This window comes from Miscanthus floridulus, chromosome 16 (assembly GCF_019320115.1).
Source record: "Miscanthus floridulus cultivar M001 chromosome 16, ASM1932011v1, whole genome shotgun sequence".
NCBI lineage: Eukaryota > Viridiplantae > Streptophyta > Magnoliopsida > Poales > Poaceae > Miscanthus > Miscanthus floridulus.
Window position 1 is genome coordinate 14,477,553 of NC_089595.1, and position 20,503 is coordinate 14,498,055.

At 47.8% G+C, this 20,503-nt stretch overlaps 3 protein-coding genes, 1 long non-coding RNA gene and 1 pseudogene across 5 annotated transcripts; 3 read left to right on the top strand and 2 right to left on the bottom strand.

Annotated features, from left to right (window-relative positions):
- The first annotated feature begins 523 nt into the window (after positions 1-523).
- Positions 524-2,878, top strand: LOC136513687 (uncharacterized). Of its 2 annotated transcripts, none has more exons than XM_066507644.1 (2): positions 524-703; positions 1,703-2,878. In XM_066507644.1, exons 1-2 carry the CDS (start codon positions 599-601, stop codon positions 2,432-2,434), a joined length of 837 nt encoding a protein of 278 aa, XP_066363741.1. In that variant the 5' UTR covers positions 524-598; the 3' UTR covers positions 2,435-2,878. The 2 variants fall into 2 exon arrangements, with proteins under 2 accessions (XP_066363741.1, XP_066363742.1); XM_066507645.1 differs by lacking the exon at positions 524-703 and adding an exon at positions 739-1,255.
- LOC136513688 (uncharacterized) lies at positions 2,442-5,749 on the bottom strand. The gene is made up of 5 exons (XR_010773422.1): positions 5,638-5,749; positions 5,256-5,561; positions 4,021-4,111; positions 3,869-3,897; positions 2,442-2,555 (listed from the first exon to the last, which is right to left on the bottom strand). It is a non-coding gene; the product is annotated as an uncharacterized lncRNA (long non-coding RNA).
- A 354-nt stretch (positions 5,750-6,103) lies between these two features.
- On the top strand, positions 6,104-7,948 carry LOC136509888 (uncharacterized; annotated as a pseudogene).
- Positions 7,949-8,732: 784 nt separating this feature from the next.
- LOC136512070 (uncharacterized) lies at positions 8,733-9,542 on the bottom strand. The gene is made up of 2 exons (XM_066506072.1): positions 8,889-9,542; positions 8,733-8,807 (listed from the first exon to the last, which is right to left on the bottom strand). The coding sequence occupies exons 1-2, from the start codon at positions 9,540-9,542 to the stop codon at positions 8,733-8,735; spliced, it is 729 nt and encodes a 242-aa protein (XP_066362169.1).
- A 5,850-nt stretch (positions 9,543-15,392) lies between these two features.
- On the top strand, positions 15,393-16,319 carry LOC136512252 (uncharacterized). Its single transcript, XM_066506227.1, has 2 exons — positions 15,393-16,118; positions 16,245-16,319. The coding sequence occupies exons 1-2, from the start codon at positions 15,393-15,395 to the stop codon at positions 16,317-16,319; spliced, it is 801 nt and encodes a 266-aa protein (XP_066362324.1).
- The last annotated feature ends 4,184 nt before the right edge of the window (positions 16,320-20,503 follow it).

Consider the following 20,503-nt stretch of genomic DNA (forward strand, 5'->3'; position numbering starts at 1 on the left):
TGATACTAATTAATCGGTCATTAGCACATGTGGGTACTGTAGCACGTAAGGCTTTTCATGGACTAATTAGGCTTAAAAGATCCGTCTCGTAATTTTGCCAAGAACTGTGCAATTAATTTTTTTCGTCTACATTTAGTACTCCATACATATACCGTAAGATTCGACGTGACACTTTGGGTTAAAATTTTTTGAAACTAAACCGGGCCTAGATAGTGCCATGAATGAATGGAGAAAAGAAGAAAACAATAAAACTTTGTCCAAGGTTAGGAGTACTACGACACAAGACTACAAGAGACACAGAAGTGGTTGGCCCCACTCCAGAGAAAAGAAGGCAAAGGCAAAAATAAAAAAAATTGGGGGGAGCATAGCTAGCAGATGGCAAGAGATGATAGGTCGGCGAACATCCCATATAATTAACCCCCTAATTTCCTCCCCCCCTTCCTGATTTACTACTTATCAACCTCCCTTTCTTTCCAACACTTGCTATACATGTATATATATATATCTCTCTCTCGCCCTCGACTCTGCTCCCCCCTTCCTCTTCCTGCAGGCCGCATACGGACGCCGCCACCAGCAGCAGCGATCAAGCGTGCGCGCGATGGCCATGGAACTTCCTCTCATCCTCGGCGACGGCCTGGACGCCGCCCTCTTCTCCTCCCTCTGGTCCTCCTTCCCCGACGATCTGCAGCAGCCCCCGCAAGAGGTACTCTTTCTTCTTCTTTTTTTCTTTAGCCAACCATCAATCCCTCTCAGATTACTCCCTGTGCCGCCGCCGCATTTCCCTGTTCTTCTTCTTGGCCGGTGGCCGCCGGCCGCCATGGGACGATGGGTCGATGTCGGTGGGGCATGGCCGCCGCAGGGGATCTCCTCACCTCCTTGCACCGCCAGCGTCACATTTACTACCACTAGCTACCGTGGTCAAGGGGGGTTAGGCAGGCGGGCGGCGAATTAGGGGGGCGGGGTGCTCCGGCTCCATCCACGCACACGCCTTGACACTAGTTTACCGTGGTGGAATTCTTCTCCTCCCCTCCCTAATCTCTCTCTGTCATGGTCCTGCATGTTCGGCTCGCCTCGTGGAAAAATCACACCCTCCTGACATCCTCCTCTTCCCAAACTTCTCTTTCCGTCTGCTTCGGGTTGGTTGGTTCACACTTGTTTTATTTTTTTTTTCAACCAAAAGAAAAGAAGGAAAGAAAAGGCTGGGCACTGTGGCGAGATGCTGTTCAATGATGGTGTTGTTCTGCCTTGGGCCCCTGTGTGTGACTCTGATTTCAGACGCTTTTCTTTTTCCTTTTCCTCCTCCTTTTTTATTGATGCATGCCTATGCCTATTTGTTTTTTTATCTAAGAAAAAGTTTTGTTTTTTAAGGAGTTTTGGTTTTTTTGGGGAGAAGAGGGTGGATTTGTGCTCCCAAGTCTCCAACGGACTTGAGTAGGTGGTTGTATGGTGCAATCATTTGCAGGAATCCAAATCATTCGCTCTCTAGATCGTGCTGCCATGTCTCTGTCCACCCATCACCTTGTGTTCCGCGACGTCTCTCTCTTGCAATTTCCAAGCCATGGAGATAGATTTGCTTATGGATTTCATATTTTCCTTTTAATTTGTTCCAATTTCGATTTTTTCTATGCCGCAAACTGCTTGTGCAAGTACAAAAAGGGAGAAAGAACTGACCTTGTTGAATCGTTTAATGGTGGTGGAGCAGAGCGTGGCGGAGCTGAAGCAGACGCTGCTGGCGACGACGCTGGAGCTGGAGGCGGCGAGGGAGGAGCTGAAGCGCAAGGAGCAGAGCATCGCCAAGCTGGCCGAGCTGGTCCGCGAGGTGGCCAAGGAGCGCGACGACGCGCGGGACCAGCTGCAGAGCCTCCGTCTCCTGGCCGCCCAGGCGGCGGCGGCACCCGCGCCGCCGCTCGTCACTTCCAGCGTCACCGACTCCGACTGTAGCCTCGTCTCGTCCCCCGTCGACCCCTTCTTCGACCCCGTCACCTCCGCCGACAGGCGCGGCAAGCTCAGCCCCGCCACTCCCCCGGCGGTGGCGCCCAAACGGCAGTGCCAGCCCGGAGGCGGCGGCGGCGGCGTCGGGTCGGCGGCCGACGCGGTGCTCGACATGCTCGCCAGCAAGAGGCCCCTGCCGCACAAGGGCCGCCTGCTGGCCGCCGTCATGGAGGCGGGGCCTCTGCTTCAGAACCTGCTCGTCGCCGGGCAACTCCCTCGGTGGCGCAACCCGCCCACGGTGCGCGCCCCAGACACGCTCCCTCTCGGCGCCGCCCGCGTCGGGTACGTCGGCGCCCCCGTGGCCGCCGCCGGCTCCGACGCCGTCACGCTGGCCTCCAGCGCCTGCATGAAGCGGCCGATGTCCATGCTCCCGCTGACGCCCATGCTGCCCGCCGCCAGCTGCTCGCCGGGCTTCATCGCCAAGCGGCAGAGGCTGCACTGACAGCCTCTGGTCGCCGGCCGACGTGGTGGGCCCACTCACCAGTGACGGCGGGATCCACCGTCTTCTATTGATGACGATGAGTGAAAATGTTTCCACAAAGCCATGGTGGTTTAGCTGCTAACTGCATAGTAGTGTTCTTGAGTCATAGAAGTAACTAAGTATAGTCAGATGCTGAATTATGATAATGTGATCCATGTGAATAGCAGGGTTTTATCACACTTGCTCGGGTTTTGTTTTTTCCTGTTCTCTTCCATTTTTCATTTTTGGGCATGTCAGTGTCGTCTTAAGGCTGTTCATAGCTTGATATGGGAGCATGATTAGAGCCAACATTTCTTGCTTTGTGGTGAGGATCTTGGTTCAGCTGGTTTCATGCCCACAGCCGATGGCTTGGCTTTGGCTTGGAGTCAACAAATTTATCTATCTATATATCTATCCTTTACTGCAGCTTGTTCTTGAAATGTTCTCTGCAAATCAATATCTGGGTGTTAATGTTACCAGATATACGTCTATGATGATACACTTGTCCAATGTTCCAAACCAAAGTAACTGTGCATGGCAGTTGGATAAACAAGGACTCGTTTAGTTTCTCCCCTAAAATTTAGTCACTCTTCCATCGGATGTTTGACACATGCATGGATTATTAAATATAGACTAAAAAATAACTAATTGCACAGATTGCGACTACTTTATAAGATGAATTTTTTAAGCCTAACCAGTCCATGATTTGACAATGTGATGCTACAGTAATATATGTGCTAATGTCGGATTAATTAGACTTAATAAATTCTATCTCGAGGATTACTGAGGACTGTGTAATTTCACCGGCATTTGTTTAGCAAATACTCCTCTTACACTAGAAATATAGTGCCATGGCAGGTGCCAAAGTTTGGTTGAAGTGTTCCGTTGACAAAGAAAGAATATTCTAGTATCAGAAGAGACAAGTGTTTATCCTTTGCTAAAGCTTGTCCTCGAGACACGAAGCTTGTTCTCGCCTCGTTAAATTATCTATGTAAATTGGGCAGAATATGGGTGACGAACCGCGGCGCCGGATTTAGGACGCGTTGAGCGGCTAAATGCATTGCATATCCCAACGTACCTTTTCAACACCAAGAACTCCCTCCAAGGAACCCACAATCCTTGACCATATCAATTCTTTTTTAGAGAGCCTCCCCTAACTTAATCTCGGTAGATTAGACTGCTAAAGCTAGGTCTCACATGAGCAGATGGAAGACGGTTCTTGTTTCCTACTCATCATATGCAAACAAATCCAAATGCTAGCAAACAAAACTTCAGCAAGTACGTTTTCAGATTTCCAAGCTAAAACTGACAGCATGTTGTGGAACAGAATACTGATAACCTCAGACAGAGCACATACGACTATACAAATACTACGAGGAAGGAATGGAGATACGGTAGCTCAATTCACAAAGGTACCTGTAGTTACACAGCAATTTTCTTCTTCCCTGAAACAAATAAGCACCTTCCATTTCATTACAGAGCCAAACTTAACTCTTTTTGTTGAGCACATAGACCATGAGCTTTGTATCATAAAAAAAGCTGTATGAACATAAAGGGAATCTACTTACAAGTTATCATGTCGCCACTAAATGATGTTTTCTGCATTAACCTTTTACGGAGTCTCCAAAGTAATCATCTGCATGCCTGCACCTGCAGCAACTGAAGAACAATCATGCCAAGGCAACATCAGGAAGAGCATGCTGCTCCTGCTAGTACGGGCTGATGAGTGGAGTGCAAATAAGGCTTTGCTTGTATTGATTATATGGTTTTCATCAACTCCAGTGCCATTTGCATGAGGGATGCAAACAATATAGCATACTTGTTGGTAGTGCTTGAGGAGGCCAAGTAGGCAAGAAGCAAATACTGTACAGCTAGACTAGTGAAGCTGCAGGACTACCTGAATATGACTAATCCTATCTATTCCGTGGAGTTTGCAAACATCTAACCAGCCAAGCTTTGTGAGTTTTGACATAATTAGCCACCAAACAATAGAGTTTTGATCAAAATCATCTCAGAAGAGGCTGGTTTTCACCTTTCCAGGCCACCGGTCACTTGTTTGTTTGTCTGAATAATAAACAGAGTGTTATTTGTCAAAAGAATGAGAGGAATGATTGTATGTTCTCGTCATGCCCGAAGCATTAACAAGTGCCAGTGTATATTTACACCAATGTAAGTATATAAAACACTCTGAGAAACCACTGCTAACTGATTTCACAGGATAAATCGTGCATCCTAAGTAGAAATGCTGGCTGCATTCCGTAGAAGATGCATATCTGATCGCAGTGTTGGTAATGTTGGAGGGCAGGTAGAAAAATGTTGAAGAGTTGGCCCATATGATACGAGGCAATGTGATTCCTTCCTAATCAGTTCTCAATGGACACACTACGCACCTTTTCTCTGCTGATGCTTGAACCAACCAAAGACGCTCGCGGCAGCAATGGTGGTAACAGGACAACTAGAGCAGAAGTGAACATCAGTATCTGTAATTCAGCATCCTAAAATCCTAATATGATGGTTGTCTTTAAGGAACATTTTTTTTAGTAAGCATGGCTTGCCGCCTCCTTTGTGGTAAATGATGCAGCAGTACAAGCCTAACAGATCATGTTTCAACTATGGTCAGATATGATGATACTGATGAAATTGTGTGTCTATACACACACACACACACACACACACACACACAGACGCGAAGACAGTGAACCCACTGATGCAGAATGAGGGAATGTATGCGAAGATTGTGAACAAGTAAATTCTATTGTAAGTAAATCTCTAAACTTCATCAAGGACATTCATCTCCATATACCTCAACACGTCGCTGATCTGTCTGAATCAGCAGAAGCATTTCCAATCTGCACACATGTTGTTTCGACAAGGCACAGAACACTAGCTCATCTGCATATGGAAGAGCCTCTCAGAGGATTTTGTTTTTGCAATCATGTACGCTGAATGTAAAAGGATTCAAAAGTACTGGAGAGATCAGGAACTGCAGGTTCAGCTTTGTTGATGCATAGCTGCAGAATTTCGGGTTTCAGTGTTTGTAGCATTATTACTGATCTTAAACTCTGCAGGTGGCTTGTACCAACATGTGACGAACGCTGACAATCTCACACTGCGAGAGGCACAAGGAGTCGTTCAGTTGAACACGCAAGCAAGAACGGAATGGAGATGGATTCGCATCACCTCACCTCACCGCGCCTAGCTCCTCTGCTCTGCTCCGGGCCACAAGCCCACAGCCAGCCGCGCTCGCCTCGTCCTCGTCCTCGTCCTCGCCGTCGTCAGGGCACGCGTCCAGCCCCGTCCGCTCCTCGATCTCTCCAGCGCGGCGGTGAGTTCGCCGCCCGGCCGCCGTAGGGTACGTAGGTAGGGTTAACGCGAACAAACCAGGCGGCCAGCGTCGGAGGGGAAGGCGGCTTCCGCCCCGCCGCTGTCAGGATGTGGGCCCTCCTTGTCAGCTATGCGGGAGGGCCCGAGACTTCTCGGCCTTCAAATACTCGCGCCTTCCCGGTGCGGACCAACTGCCAGAGGACCCCTGTCTCTGACGTGGCGTAACAGTGACTTAGTAACAGACATGTGGGCCCCCCAGGAGCCGGGCCGGTGGGCCCTGACGAACTCGCCCTCCCCTGCTCCGCGCGGCGAGGAACAAGAACCCACGACACGAGCCCGAGGAATTCTCGCCACCCCTGGCTCGATCGCCGTCGCCGGGAGGAAGAAGGAAGGAAGGAAAGAGGCGGCCGGTCGGTCGCCCTCCCGATCGGAGCGCGGCGCGACGCGATCGACCATCCATGGATGTGTTCAACGGGGTGCGGTTCGTGCGGCTGCGGTGCTGCGCGCGGCGCGGCAAGTACCTGGCGGCCGACGCCGACGGGTCGAGCGTGTGCCTGACGGGGCAGCGCGGCGTGCACAACGCCGTGTGGGCGGTGAACCACGCGGCGGGGCCCGACGGCGGGCCCTGCGTGCTCCTCCGCGGCGCCTACGGCCGGTACCTGCTGGCCACCAGCGTGCAGGCCGGCACGGGGCCCTCCCACGGCGTGGTCACCGCGCAGGACGGGCTCGGCGGCGCCCCTCCGCAGCCCGGGATGCTGTGGCAGGCCATCCCGCGGCGGACCACCTTCGTCATCCGCAGCGGCACGGGAAGGTACCTCCGCGCCAACGGCCGGAACCTCCAGTGGCGCAGGGCCGTCACCTCCACCGGAGACAATGGCAGCACCATGATGCAGTGGGACATCGAGAACGTGCCCATCCGGATGACCCGCCCCTGCATTCTTGATCCCACCTACCAGTTACATACGTACGGATCGCTTCCTGTCCTTCTCAATCGGAAGATGATCGTGTGTGCAATGCGATGCGATGAACAGCTGACGCATGGGCGGCGGCGGCCGCTGACGGAGAGCGAGGTGGCGCGGCAGATCCGGTACGTGCGCGGCGAGACGGACTGGAGCGTGGAGGTCGATGCAGCTCAACACCCACAACCTGATGCAGCTGCGGCTCACGCTGGCGTGCCGCCTCGGCGCCAGCAGGGACGTCACCCGCACCACCCTCTGCGTCCGCGCCGGCCGCTACGCACACCTCAGCCCCCTGCTCGTCGACCTGCCCATCGGCAACGACCGTATCGACATCGTCATCCTCAACCACGGCACACCAGGTGGGTGAGGTTCACTTTCAGCTCACAATTCTCAGATCAGATCAGGCAATTACATGACAATGAAAGTTCTTCCCATCCCGGTGCTTTCTGCCAATTACATGACAAAATTAAAGGTCGCGCTAAGTTGTAGTTGTAGTCCTACATTTTTGTGCAAACAGTATTTCATAAGCTCCATGTTTCATTGCCAAATGCTTTCTGTTAAGTTGGGTTAGTTAACAGAGGTAATGCAAATGATTCATAATCTGAATCTGTCGTTGTCCTTTTAAGCACTTGATACAGATTGTGCAAATGTTTCAGTCATTCAGAAGCGGTACCAAATGCTGATGTTACTATTCACTGTTCCCCAATGATTTCAGCGGACAATGATTTGCGGTACCCAGATTTGCATGCTCCAAGAGTTTTAGATAGCAGCAACGTCTCTGACAAATGAACAGCCAATCTGAACACATCTTACAGAGGTGACATCCCGGGGATTCTTTTTCAGTTCTCTTGGAGCGCTTGAATAAGAGCAGAAGAGTAGCTCAGTTCTCTCACATAAATTTCCAATAGATGTTCTGACCTCAGTTCTACTCATGGCCCATGGGACTATGGGAGCCTATTTTTTCCAAAAACCAGGATGGTTAGTTTTGCTATGGTTTTGACAACGATCTGCACATCTTACTGAAACTAGTCACTGAACATATTCATTGAACAGGCAGTACATGTTTTTGACAGAGAATGTTGGCTTGAAAGACTGAAAGTAAACCTTCCTCGCAAAGTGATTCTTCTGCTGCTGATATGTTGACCTACATCGAGTGATCTGTAAAAGTATAATTTTAAGTTCTAACAGACATCTTAGTGAAAAATGTGAAACAGTAACTGGTGTTTTTCAGTACTTTGGATAAAGTGCTTTATTGTAGTGTTTTTCAGTAAACTCAGTACTTTTTTTTCCTATGTATATTCTTCTGGTACAAATTAACATGATTCCTTAGTAAAGATCTGCAATGGCTTCTATAAGAACCTGTATATTACTGTGATTTTGCATATGATATGTTATTTGCATTGCATTGGAAAGGTTTCTTTCAAAAGAGAAGTTTGGGGAGTGTTTCTTATAGGCAATGTGATTTTATAGACTCCTGCGAGCAAGTTTTTTATTTATTTAGCAGAGCAATTCAGAGTGCACATTCATAGTAGTATCTCGAGGTACAGGCGTACAGCACACCATAGAATGTCCACAGTACATCGTAAAGTACATTGAACATTGGAGATTTCATTCAACAGAAAGCGTTAGTGATCTTTTTCTTTGATTGAAGTAACGATTGTAATGCATACTGAATATTTTTCGAGGGCAAAAATCAAGCCAAAGCAAAGATTAGAGCTTAAAGATGCACCCAATAACATATCAAACTGGAAGGCAGTAGTACTTAAATCACCAAGCTAAGTGCATACGAGCACTTTTTAGATTCATAGTGCATACGAGCATGAGCATGACAAATCTGAAACTGACAGACGCAGCCAGGACTGAAACTGAAACACGATACAGCGATAAAAACGATAACAAGCAGACATGGCATTTCCGGAAACTGAAGCAGCAGCACTAATAAAGCTTCGTTCGTCTCCTGGCAAGACGACAAGCATCGGCAGTTGTGCATCGATCGATCACTTCTTCCTCGTCAGGAAGACATCCGAGAGCACCGTGTCCGAACGCAGCACGGCCTTGAGAAGAGCCAGCCCCTGACGGCCAATTCAAAAAAAAAAAAACGCGCGTTAATTACAATTGACAGACACAGGCGCCAATCCAGTCCAAGAACGAACCTCGTCGGTGCCGACGGTGACGAACTTCTCAGCGAGCTCGACGTCCTTGCCGGCGGTGAACTTGTTGATAAGCGTGATACTAGATATCGCCGACATGGGCGTGACCTCGAGCCCGTCGGTGACCATGTACGTCACAACCCCCTTGACGTACCCTCCTCTTCCCCCCTCGTCGCCGCCCGCCGCCGACGAGGAAGCAGCAGCGGCGTACGGCAGGACGAAGGCGACCTCGGTGGCCATAGGCAGCTTGCACTGCGGGCACGTGGCGTTGGCCTCGGCGGCGGCGGTAGCGCAGTACCCGGCGCAGGTGTAGAGGCGGAACCTGCCGAGCGGGGACTCGCCGTCGCCGTCGCCGCCGCGGCTACCGCTCAGCAGGAGCAGCTCGCGGGCGTCCGGGTGCAGCACCTTGGGCTGCAGCAGGTCGGAGCGGTCCGTCCCGGGCTGCAGGTACGACGCGCCCATCCGGTCCACGCTCTCGTACAGCCGGCCCACGCTGCCGTGCATGGTGCCCGCGGAGACGAGCTTGGCGACGGCGCCGATGGGGAGGGTGAGCAGGCTGAACACGAAGTCCACGAACTCCTTGCCCGCCTCCGCGAACAGCACCTTCTTCGCCTTGTTGTCGATCAGGAGCTTGAGAGAGATCTTGGAGGAGGCCATGGATGGATGGGTCGACCGATTGGTCGGTCTCGGGAGGGAATGAATCGGGGTATGGTGTTGATGGCTTGGCGACCGGCGAGGAGAACGAGACGGTGGTGGCGTCGAGTGCGCGCGTTTGTTTGGTTTTATAGCCGCGGGAACTGATGAAGATGAATCGTTTGAGCTGGTGGGATCGAAATCGAGTTGCAGGAGTCTCCTTGGCTTCTGACGGTAGAGAAATCAAGACGATGTGTGGGGAAACAATGCGGCAGCCAGCCAGCCACCCGTGTTTAATCCGTACAAATCTATAGGAATAATGTTTTTCTCTCGCAACGGACCAGTCTATAAAGCAGCAGAAGCCGTTTTAATATCAGCCGAACAGAACGTAAGGTGAACTTTCCATCTTCTCAACACCAGTGCAAGTTCGAATTGAAGGAAGAGTTATCACCAGTTCACCACTATCTTCTTGTTTTCTTTCCTGTGCGTGGGATCGAGGTAAATGTGCCTTGGTGCTGCTGATGCAAAGCTCCTAGCAGCCTACACGTGGAACATTTGAGAAGACCAATACTGTATGACTAGTTAATCCATACTGATTTATCTATCTTCTCAATTCCTTTCCTTTGCTCTATCCAAATGATTTTGCACATGCATTCCTTTGTATCCTCAATCCTCTGTTTTGCAAATGAATTCCTACAAAAATCCTATGTTTTTCCTATTCCTTTATTTGATCATTCATGTGTTCTAAAGGGGGGCCTCAACACTAGCAGCAGGGGGCATTGTGCTGAGCATGACGGAGAAAATAAACGCTAATGAAGCCATGGTCACAAAAGAGAAGCAACTGATTTTAGAGCAGCGCATGGGAGTTAAAATGGACGATAAATCAAACCGAAAGAGAGGTATGGTCTCTAACTCTCTACTCCGTATAAGACAACGTGGCATTTTGACTTAGCGGCTTAGCGTTGACGTGGACCTGTCGTATTTACCCTACTAACTAAACTTAGGACCTATACCTATTTGCCAGACCTCCACCATCAGCTCCTGAAACTCTCACAGAGGATTGGTGTAGGATGAAAGTAAGACCTTGGACCCCCTTCTCTAAAGTTTAGAGCTCTAAAAACTTTAAATAACTTTAGCTCGTTTTTAATGTCTAAAGCTCTAACCGTGAGGTAGGATAAAGTTTAGGCCTAACTTTAAACCATCTGTTTGAAGACTTTAGCTCTAAAGTTTAGAGGTCAAGAGTTTAGGTCAGGGGATCCAAACAAGCCCTAAACAGTAGCTTCATCCGGCTCCAACCCACACCCACGGACCCCATATGCGTAGATGTCACATTTACCTCCAACTGGCGGTGGGGAAGAGTGCGGGTCACCGGGGCATGGCTGCCAAGGCACAAAGCCCGCTGTTCGGGAGGGCGCGCGAGCCGCCAACCGTGACCGTGACCCGCCATTAAGACGGCGCGTGCCGAAAACTTAAAGTCTTCATTCGCCATGTATATACTCCCTCCATGTCGATGTCGATTAATCCATGTCGATTAATCTAGCTTAAATTTGACTAAGTTTATAGTCAATAGTATTAGTATTTAAGCAAAATTTGCTATAGGACAATGAAAAGTGACCCCTCTTTGCTAGCGGACATATAAAATGGAGCAGTTTGCTGGTGAACACTCTTGTTGTTGTCAAATTTGCTTCTGGACACCGTGGCCAATAAAATATTAATTTCTTGCTCCCGAGGAGAGAGAATGGTGGTGAAATATCCTTTTGCCCTTGGCTCTTTCTTCTTCCTCCCTCCCTTCGCTGGTCCCCATCTGCCCAGGCCGTCATAGTCGAGCTCTCTCCTGCAGATCGGGCCGTGACTCCCCTCCCCTCCCCTCCCCACTCCACTGGTTGTGGCGGCGCCATCCCTTGGTGATCGCGGCACGACCAGCTCGTGATGGCCGGTGTGTATGATCCAGAACATGCTGGTTGAATTAAGTTGAATACCAACAATTTGTTTCTTTGAAACAAGTGTTGTAGTTCCAAATGAAAGGTTGTTTGCAATGATGATGGATTTACCACCAGGGCGTGGAGGGTGGGGGGCTCGTGCCCCCTACGGCGGCCGAGCCTGTAGAGCCCCCTCTTCTCCGGCGGATGCTTTGTCGCTGCACGTCTCTTCTCTAGCGGATACTTTGCCGATGTGGTTCGGCTTTCGTAGTGGATACTTTGCCGCTACCGTTGTGCATCTCATCTCTGGTTCTTCTTTGACGGATGCTTTGCCGCCGTCGTTGTGCCGGCTTTCTTGGCGGATGCTTTGCCATAGAGGTCGCTTTGGTCTTTTTCTATGACAGATGCTTTGTCGCTGCTACTACCGGAAGCTTTCTCGTTTTCTATGGGTGGATACTTCACCACCGTGGTTTGACTACCACTGCGTAGATGTCTAGGTTCAGGCTCTTGGGGTGTTGTGGCCGAGGGTCCTTGTATCTTTTCTCTTCGCTTCTCTCTTGTTACTCATAATGTCTTTGGAACTGCTGTGGTAATTATAGGATTATTTGTGAGTCCTTCTACGCTTCCAAACTCTAATTCCTCTTGACGAAAAACATGCGTCACTGTACAATCGTGAAAAAATGAAACGGATGCAATAGTAATCAACTCAAATCCAACACAAGAATGCATCTAATCACCAGTACACTTAGGTCAGACTTAGCTGCCAACATAACATAGATGAACAAACACAGATTGATGTATAGCTAGATAGTGATAACATGTCATCTCAGTTGCATTTGGTGTTGGGCTTCTGAACAACCGCCTCCCCTTCCTCCTCACTCTCATCGTCATCCCTGTAGACATCAGACCAAAACGTAACACGAGGGTCATCCCTCAAGTTGGGTATGTCGAGCGTCTTAACCCACTCCAGGTGCTCGAGCAACTCCTTATCCATGATGAGGTCGCCGTTCTCGTCCCCGACGACGAGGTTGCTGTTCTCATCCCGCCCTATGTAGACCCAATCGTCGTCGTCGTCACATCCTCCGTCGACGGCCATCGAATCACAAGGCTTCTCGGCCGCCTGCTTCCTTTTGGTAGTGCACCCATCCTCACCGGCCTTCAGCATCTGGCCCTCCCCCACACCGAGACCGGCCGCCGCCCAGGAGCAAGGCTGCAGCGGAACAGACGACGCTGCCTCGCCGTGGGCCGCCGCTCCATCACCGGCCATCACGAGATGATCAGATCCGATTCGCAACTCGATCGGCTCCACGAGACGAGAGAGATCTTCTGGCGGATATATATGATGACGAGTCGTCGTCCTCCCCAATTCCTGTTCGGCGATCGTTCGTCTGGCGCCAACGTTCCGAGTCCAACACAGGGTCCACTTTCTGTTTTTCGTTTTTTATTACTCCGCAACGATGCTGTTACCTTGATTTGGAGCGAACGAGTTTTCATTTTCAAAATTTCCTTTTTATTTTTCTGTTGTTATATTTTTTCTGCTATGAACATTTTTTTCCAATTTAGATGTTTGTCCGAATAAGTTATGTAAAATAAAATCGCTAGAGAATAAAAACTTATATGTATAAGTTATGTTATTTATAAAATGTATTATTATTATATAAAGTTGTGCCAAAAAATCATAATAGGTCTATCCCCTAATAATCATGAAAGAAGTTTGGGCTATAAAGGTTACATAGAAAAGTTATCATGATAAATTGTCTATAAAATTACATAAAAAATCTATATTAAAAAAGTTAACTTAAAAAATGTGGTGATAAGTTTTGTTCAGAATGTTATACAAAAAAAGTTATGAGTATAACTTTGCAACTTTCTAAGAAATTGTGCCGGTAAGATGTGTTTTACGGAATATTATACACAATAAATTGGAAACTCCCAATTCAGGATGTTTGGAAAGATTGAAAAAAATACATCTTCAAAAACTTCCAACCCCAGTTTCCACTCTTTCAGCACTTGGGAAAAAGGTCCCGACCGTGCGGAAAAATACGCATATGCTCGCGACTTGGGAAACCACTCGCGCCATTTTCCAAAACCCACTCCCAATCTTTATTTTTTTTTGGCAAGATTGAAAAAAATTGCTCTCCAACAACTCCTTATATAGCTCCCAATTTTTCAGCACTTGGAAAAATCAACCCAATCGTGCAGAATATATTCTCTCGTATCTATCGACCAATGTGGAGGTGGAAGGACGGAGAAGAATATGAAGTAGCACAGAGTTTCAAATAATGTATAAGAGAGAGAAAAAATATAAAATGGTTAAGGTAATTTAGAAATAGTTCCGTGTTCTTGATGCAAAGTTATTTTAGGAGCAGAGATTTTGAAAACTATTGAAGAAACCCAACAAATATGCTTTCAACTTTTTTGCCACTTGAAAAACACATTGATTTACCAATTCTTTTCTTGGTAACTATTGAAGATCCTCTTTATATAATGGTGTTATCTAGGTTTCTAACTTAATTTTTTCCCTCGAACAAGCCCATGGTGACTCATATTTCATTAGGAGGCAACTCAAAAAATTACATATCCAGACCTCAAACTTTCTAATCTGACCACAAAGATGTATCTAGACTTACACGATAGTGTCATCTAGACCACTATTTTCTAAAATTACATATTTATATCCTTAAACTTGCTAATTAGTCCACGTGAGGTCCAAAGTACCGTAGTTTTGCGATAAACCACAATAGATTTGTTGTTATATATCTGTGGTATACTCGATTGTATAAAATACTAGTCGCGCAACTGTGCGGGGCATATTGCGAGTACATTGTTCTTATGAGATTCGTTACTATAGTTCTGTTGTCCTTCGCTTGACATGGGTGATTTGTTCTCATTCGTGGTACTTAGATATGTCAAGCATTTCCTCCATTTTTTTCAAATTATAAGTCATTCTATTTTTTTAGTGTACTATTTTTGCTATGCATTTAGATATAGATAATCTCTAGATACTCATTCATTCTTTTTTACATGCCATGTTAGGTAAAAGGTAAAAATGTTTAACTTAGAATAAACCTAACGCGATATGTAAATAAAAATGGATATAGTAGTACTTAATAAAAGTTCAAAAAGCTAAAAGTACTTAGGCCATTCTAGGCGTAAGTTTTATCACAATTACACATTTATGTTTAATATAAGCCGGCACAAAAGCATTTTTTGATGACATGACAACGTTTTTAAGATGAGAGAACAAATGAGTTTTATGTGGATGAAATTTTCTTGCACGATTACTAACTCTCTATGACTCATGAAGTTAAATGTCTATGAAACTTTCAACATATTAAGAGTAAGTGTTTCATCCATGTTTCATTTAATTTTAAGAAGTGTCTAGTTATCTATCAACATATTTTATGTGCTCAAATCTGTTAGATTTTATTTACAAACCCATTAACTTGACAGTCGTAGCATAAATCCTAATAAAGCACAATCAAACGTATAGAAATCTAACAAATTTAGTAAAAAAAACTGTCAACAAATAAATAGAAAAAGTCTTAGTTTTATATGACATGATACTTTTAGAAGCAACGCCATAAAAACTTCTCACCGAGACTGGTGGCTTTCTAATTCAAATTTGAAATGGAGTAATTAATACATTAGAAGTTGCATCGCGCATCCGGAAGGCAAAGAGGCTGTTCTTCTGGTTGTAACTTGTAAGGAGTAGGACCGAGTTGCATCGCATGCAGAAGGCACAGAGACGACTGCAGTTTTAACAACGCAAACGATTCATTTTCGCGAAAATGATGGAAATTAAGCTGCAAACCTCTCCATCTCCCTGACCATGTTCGTCCATGCCCTCGTATATATAATAATAAGAGCACCATGCATATCCTCCTTCCGAGAAAAACCACCACAAACAAAACCAGCATCGTCCTCGGACGGCCGATCCGATCCATCCATCACCATGGCTCCCAGCAAGATCTCGCTGAAGCTGCTGGTGGAGACGAAGTCGAAGCGGGTCCTGTTCGCGGAGGCCGGCAACGACTTCGTCGACTTCGTGTTCAGCCTCCTCACCCTCCCCATCGGCGCCGTGGCGAAGCTCGTCAGCGCCGGCACCATGCACGGCAGCGTGGGCCGGCTGTACCAGAGCGTGGACCACATGGGCTCCTCGTACCTGCTCCCGGGCGCCGACAAGGCGGAGCTGCTGCAGCCCGGGGTGCTGCACCCGGACGCGCGCCACCAGCTGCTCCTCCTGCCACCGCCCCCGCGAGCAAACGCCGCCGCCAACGGCGACGGCGGAGCCGAGGCAGATGAGGAGGAACGGCAGCAGCCGCGGCTGCCCAAGTTCAAGCTGTACGCGTGCGCCACCGCCGGGAAGTGCGTCACGGTCACCATGGAGCGCGACGCCGCGTGCCCAAAGTGCAAGCTGCCGATGGCCACCGAGATGACCTTCGTGATGCCGTCCGCCGCGCCGAGGGCAACCGCCGGTGGTAAGGCCGGGAAAGGCGTGGATGATGAGGACGAGCGCGGCGGCGGCGGGTATGTTAAGGGGCTGGTGACGTACATGGTCACCGACGGGCTGGACGTGACGCCCATGTCGGCGATCTCGAGCATTACGCTGATCAATAAGTTCAGCTCCGGCAAGGACGTCGAGCTCGCCGAGAAGTACGTCAGCGTCGGCATGGACGAGGTTCGTCGATCGCTTCCTGAATTATCAGTTCTCATGCATGTCCTGCTAGCTAACTCTGAACCTTCTTCTGATCATCTTCGACGTGCGTGCGATGGGCGATGCTCTTCCGTGTGTTCCGGCCGGCAGGGGCTGGGCCTGCTGCGGGCGGCGCTGAGCTCCGACACGGTGCTATCCGACGTGTTCCTGGCGAGGAAGAAGTGAAGGAAACGAGATGCTGCTGATCCACGTGTCACTGTCACTGCTCGGTGCTCGCTTATCACTGTTCTGCTGCTCCGATCTAGCGATCCTTGGGTTTGCGTACGTCGTTGGTGTCTTGTTTCATCTTCAGTGTTTGCTGTCACGCTGTGACGTCTCGTCTGTGTTTTCTGTTGAACGAACACGCCGTGTCTCTTCATCAGTTCAGTTCAAACCAGTGTACGTGCTGCATACTCCTGTGCGCAGCTACTTTGTATTGTTCAGAGTGACAATAAGGCCCTGTTTATTTTCCTCTTTTACCAAAACTTTAGCACTTTTAGTTCATCTTTTGGCAAAATAGATCTAAACAGCATGGGCAAAGAAGAACAAAACCTGAGCTGCTAATCTTTTGCCATTTGCTACCCAAGAGGCCCAAAACTCGGCAAAAACGCCTTGTGGCGTGAGCTGTAGACTGAACTTATTTGATACAGTGCTAAACATTTACTATGCATCTAAACACTCAGATGTAAAGTTTGAATGGCAAAAGTTTTACAACAAAAGATTAGAGGCAAAAGTTTTGCCATTCCAAAAACATCTAAACACCCTCTAAATGAAAATTACTCAGCAGCAGGACATGTCATCTTTGTAAAGGAGTTTTTCCAGATAATCATAAGGGCAGTCTCAATGCTATCTATTAATTTTCATAAACACTACTTATAGAAACCATGGCCCAAATAGATAATTTTTACGGAACAATTTTTTATCAATCACATACATTCTCTCTCCATTCTCTACCAATCATATGTTTTGATTCTCGTGTAGACATGGTTTCTAACTTAGACCTGGTTTCTAAGATTTTTGCTCTCTCTTTAATAACTATATTGCCACATCAGCAAAACGTTTAGGTGGCAGTACAATTAATGTCTATAGAAACTATTGTGATTTCTGCATTGAGAGTGCCCTAACCGTAGACGGATTTGTATTAATAATTCAAAGACTCGATGGAGAAAATCACTGGGCTTCTTCCCAATGCAACGGCCTGTTCACTGATTGGTTTCTGGGCTGGTTTGGGCTGTGTCGATACGGAACCCACGGGATACCCACAAAGAAGGGAGAAGACCTAGCCCAACTAGGATTCTTTCTATGTAATCTTAGTAGTAGTAGTATTATTCTGTAATCCTACTAGGAATCCTCTTTGTAAACCGACTAGGACTCTGGCCTCCTGACTATATAAAGGAGGGTGGAGTTCCTGGACGGAGAGGATAAAGCAACACAACACTTTACAATCAATCCAACGCAAAGGCTAACGTCGACTGGACGTAGGGCTATTACTCGATCACAATCGAGGGTCCGAACCAGGATAAATCGACTGTCTCTTGCGTTTACCGTCGAGTTCTGCATACGCTGAAGCCCGAACAAACTGCCCCGGGTACCCCTGTGGCAGGCTATCGGTGGTGAAACATCGACAGCTGGCGCGCCAGGTAGGGGCTTTCGGTGAATTTGCATCAGAGAGCTCGACGGACCTCGACAACATGATCTTCTCGACGGGATCAACCTTCATCTTCGGTTCATGGATCTGCGAGGCAGATGATGATGACAAGCTCCAAAGCCGTCTCCTCGAAGATTCGAATCATCTGGAAGACCTTTCTCTTTTGGCGACTACGACAAACCAGCTCACTGGAAGATTCGAGCAGCTCGTGATATCCGATCCAACTCAGATTTCGCGGCTTTGCGCATCCGACTCAAACTCAGGCTCCGCATCCGAGATGGAATCTCTACCGAGTTCTTTCAAGAAACCGGGTTCTTTTCCGACAGGGCTCCGGTACGCGGCCTCGGCCTATCAAGAAAACAACTCGGAATACACTCAGAGTCTCTCCAAGAAGTCGGGTCCTTTTTCCGTTCGGACTCCACAACATGGCAAAATCTTATCAGGCACGACCCGAAGGATCCCTCGATCCGGTGCTTAGAATACCACTAAAAGGAGCTCAAGAAGGCCTCGTACTGACTATAACATCTCAAGACTGCATCGTCCACTGGCTAGGTTCTGTTCCTAAAGACAGCGGTACTCAACTAGTCAGCACGACGACGACAGCAATTCTACCCTACCAAGAAGGAGACTCGATCTGCGACCTTGAAGCCTCTACTAGAATCATCAACAACTCCGACAGTGTGGAAACCAGCACCAATAACAGAACAATTCACACACGAGAAGTATTCATGGTTCACCGTCCTCGATCACCTTTGGTCCCCCCAGAAGCACCCGACATGAGGTCATCGGATGAATCTGAGTCCAACATATCATCCTTTATCCAGGGGCACGATGGTGAGACTGAGAGTCAGAGGCAAACCAGAGAAAGAATAAACAAATTGAAACAAGGACGCCAACGCCATGCTAGGCAGCGCAAGGAAGCTTGGATCAAATATGAGTCAGATCTGGCTGAGTACGACAGCAAAAAATCAGAACAAGAAGTCGAAGAAAGACGTGCGGTGAATACACCCTATAATAAGATTTGAGAAGCACTAGAAGAACTCGGAGCGACATCAGTTCCCAGTGAAAAACAGGAACAGCTCCGAGACCTCCTCCATTCAGCAGCCCTAAGGACACATGACGGAAGGGCCCGCTCAAGACTACCCGCCAGGTCAACATCTCATAGGAAGGAAGATCAAAATCAAAGGAAGTCCGCTTTCGAGAGACTGGGACCAAGCGGAAGTCACAACAGAGAAAGTAGAAGGGACCACAGTCCAAATTACTGAATCGAACAACCAAGGAAGATCAGAAGTGAAGTACCTATTCAGACATCCCCGCAGAACTACTCTCACCAAAACGACAGTTGGCAGGAAGGAGGTGCCGAATCAGAATACAAAGAAGCCGGGACGCACGATAGATTCCCCTGTTTTGCAAACAGACTTGCTTTAATATGACTGCCTCACAAGTTCAAGCCGTCCAACCACTCTAAATATGATGGCAAGACCGAACCAAGGCAGTGGCTCAGAATTTACTCGTAGTCGACTGAATTAGCCGGAGGAGACGACGATATCAAGACCTTATTTTTTCCCATGGCACTGGAAACCATGCCCCTCCAATGGTTCGACAAATTAAACTCAGGGTCAATCAGAAATTGGGAAGACTTGCAAAGAGTTTTCTGTGGAAATTTCACGGGTATCATTACGCACCCCATCACCCACGCAGAATTAAAAGGACTCAAGCAGAAAGGAGGCGAAACTCTCAGAAATTACTATCGACGATTTGGCGAACTACGTGCCCAAGTACATGACATCACCGAACGAGAAGTAATCGAAGCTTTCTCTCACGGAATTATGGCTAGGTGGCAATTTCAAGACTTTTGCAAAGAAAACCTGAGAAGCAATGAAGAATTCAGACGCACAGTAGAAAAGATGATTACTGCAGACGAGAAGACACGAGAAAGGTTCCCGGATAAAAACAACCAAGACAACCCGGACAAGCAAAATCATCGAAACATCAGACATCAGGAAAGAAAACGTGGACTAGACAACACCGTGGTGAAGGCTGATAAATCAAGGAAGTTTTCCAAACCTAGAGGGTATGATGACATTGAGAACATGCGTTGCATTTTGCATCCTAAAGGAAATCACACCACCAGAAATTGCTATACATTCAACGAGTGATACACAAGAAAAAATAATAAGGTGAACTCTAAAGAAGATAATCAGAAAAAAGATGAAGACAACCACAAAGACAAGGGATTCCAGAAATCCCGGGGGACAGTAGCAATGATCTTCGCTGGGACCTCAGATTCTAGAAGCAAACATCAAGAAAAGCTTGCTCTACGAACCATCATGGCAGCAGAGCCGGCTACTCCAAAATATCTCAACTGGTCACAATATCCAATCCGGTTTTCAAGAGAGGACCAATGGACAAGCATAGGGAACATAGGCCATTTCCCACTTGTTCTAGATCCAACTATCACCGGAATGACTGTCACAAAAGTATTAATCGATGGGGGAGCCGGACTCAACATCATTTTTCAGAAACGCTAAGGAAGATGGGACTACAACTCGTCGGGATGATTACACCAACGAGCACCCCTTTTTATGGGGTAGTACCCGGCAAGGCAGCCATGCCACTTGGACAAATCACTCTAGCAGTTACTTTTGGAACCCCCTCAAACTACCGAACAGAGTTCATCAAGTTTGAAGTTGCAGACTTCGATTCATCATATCACGCAATC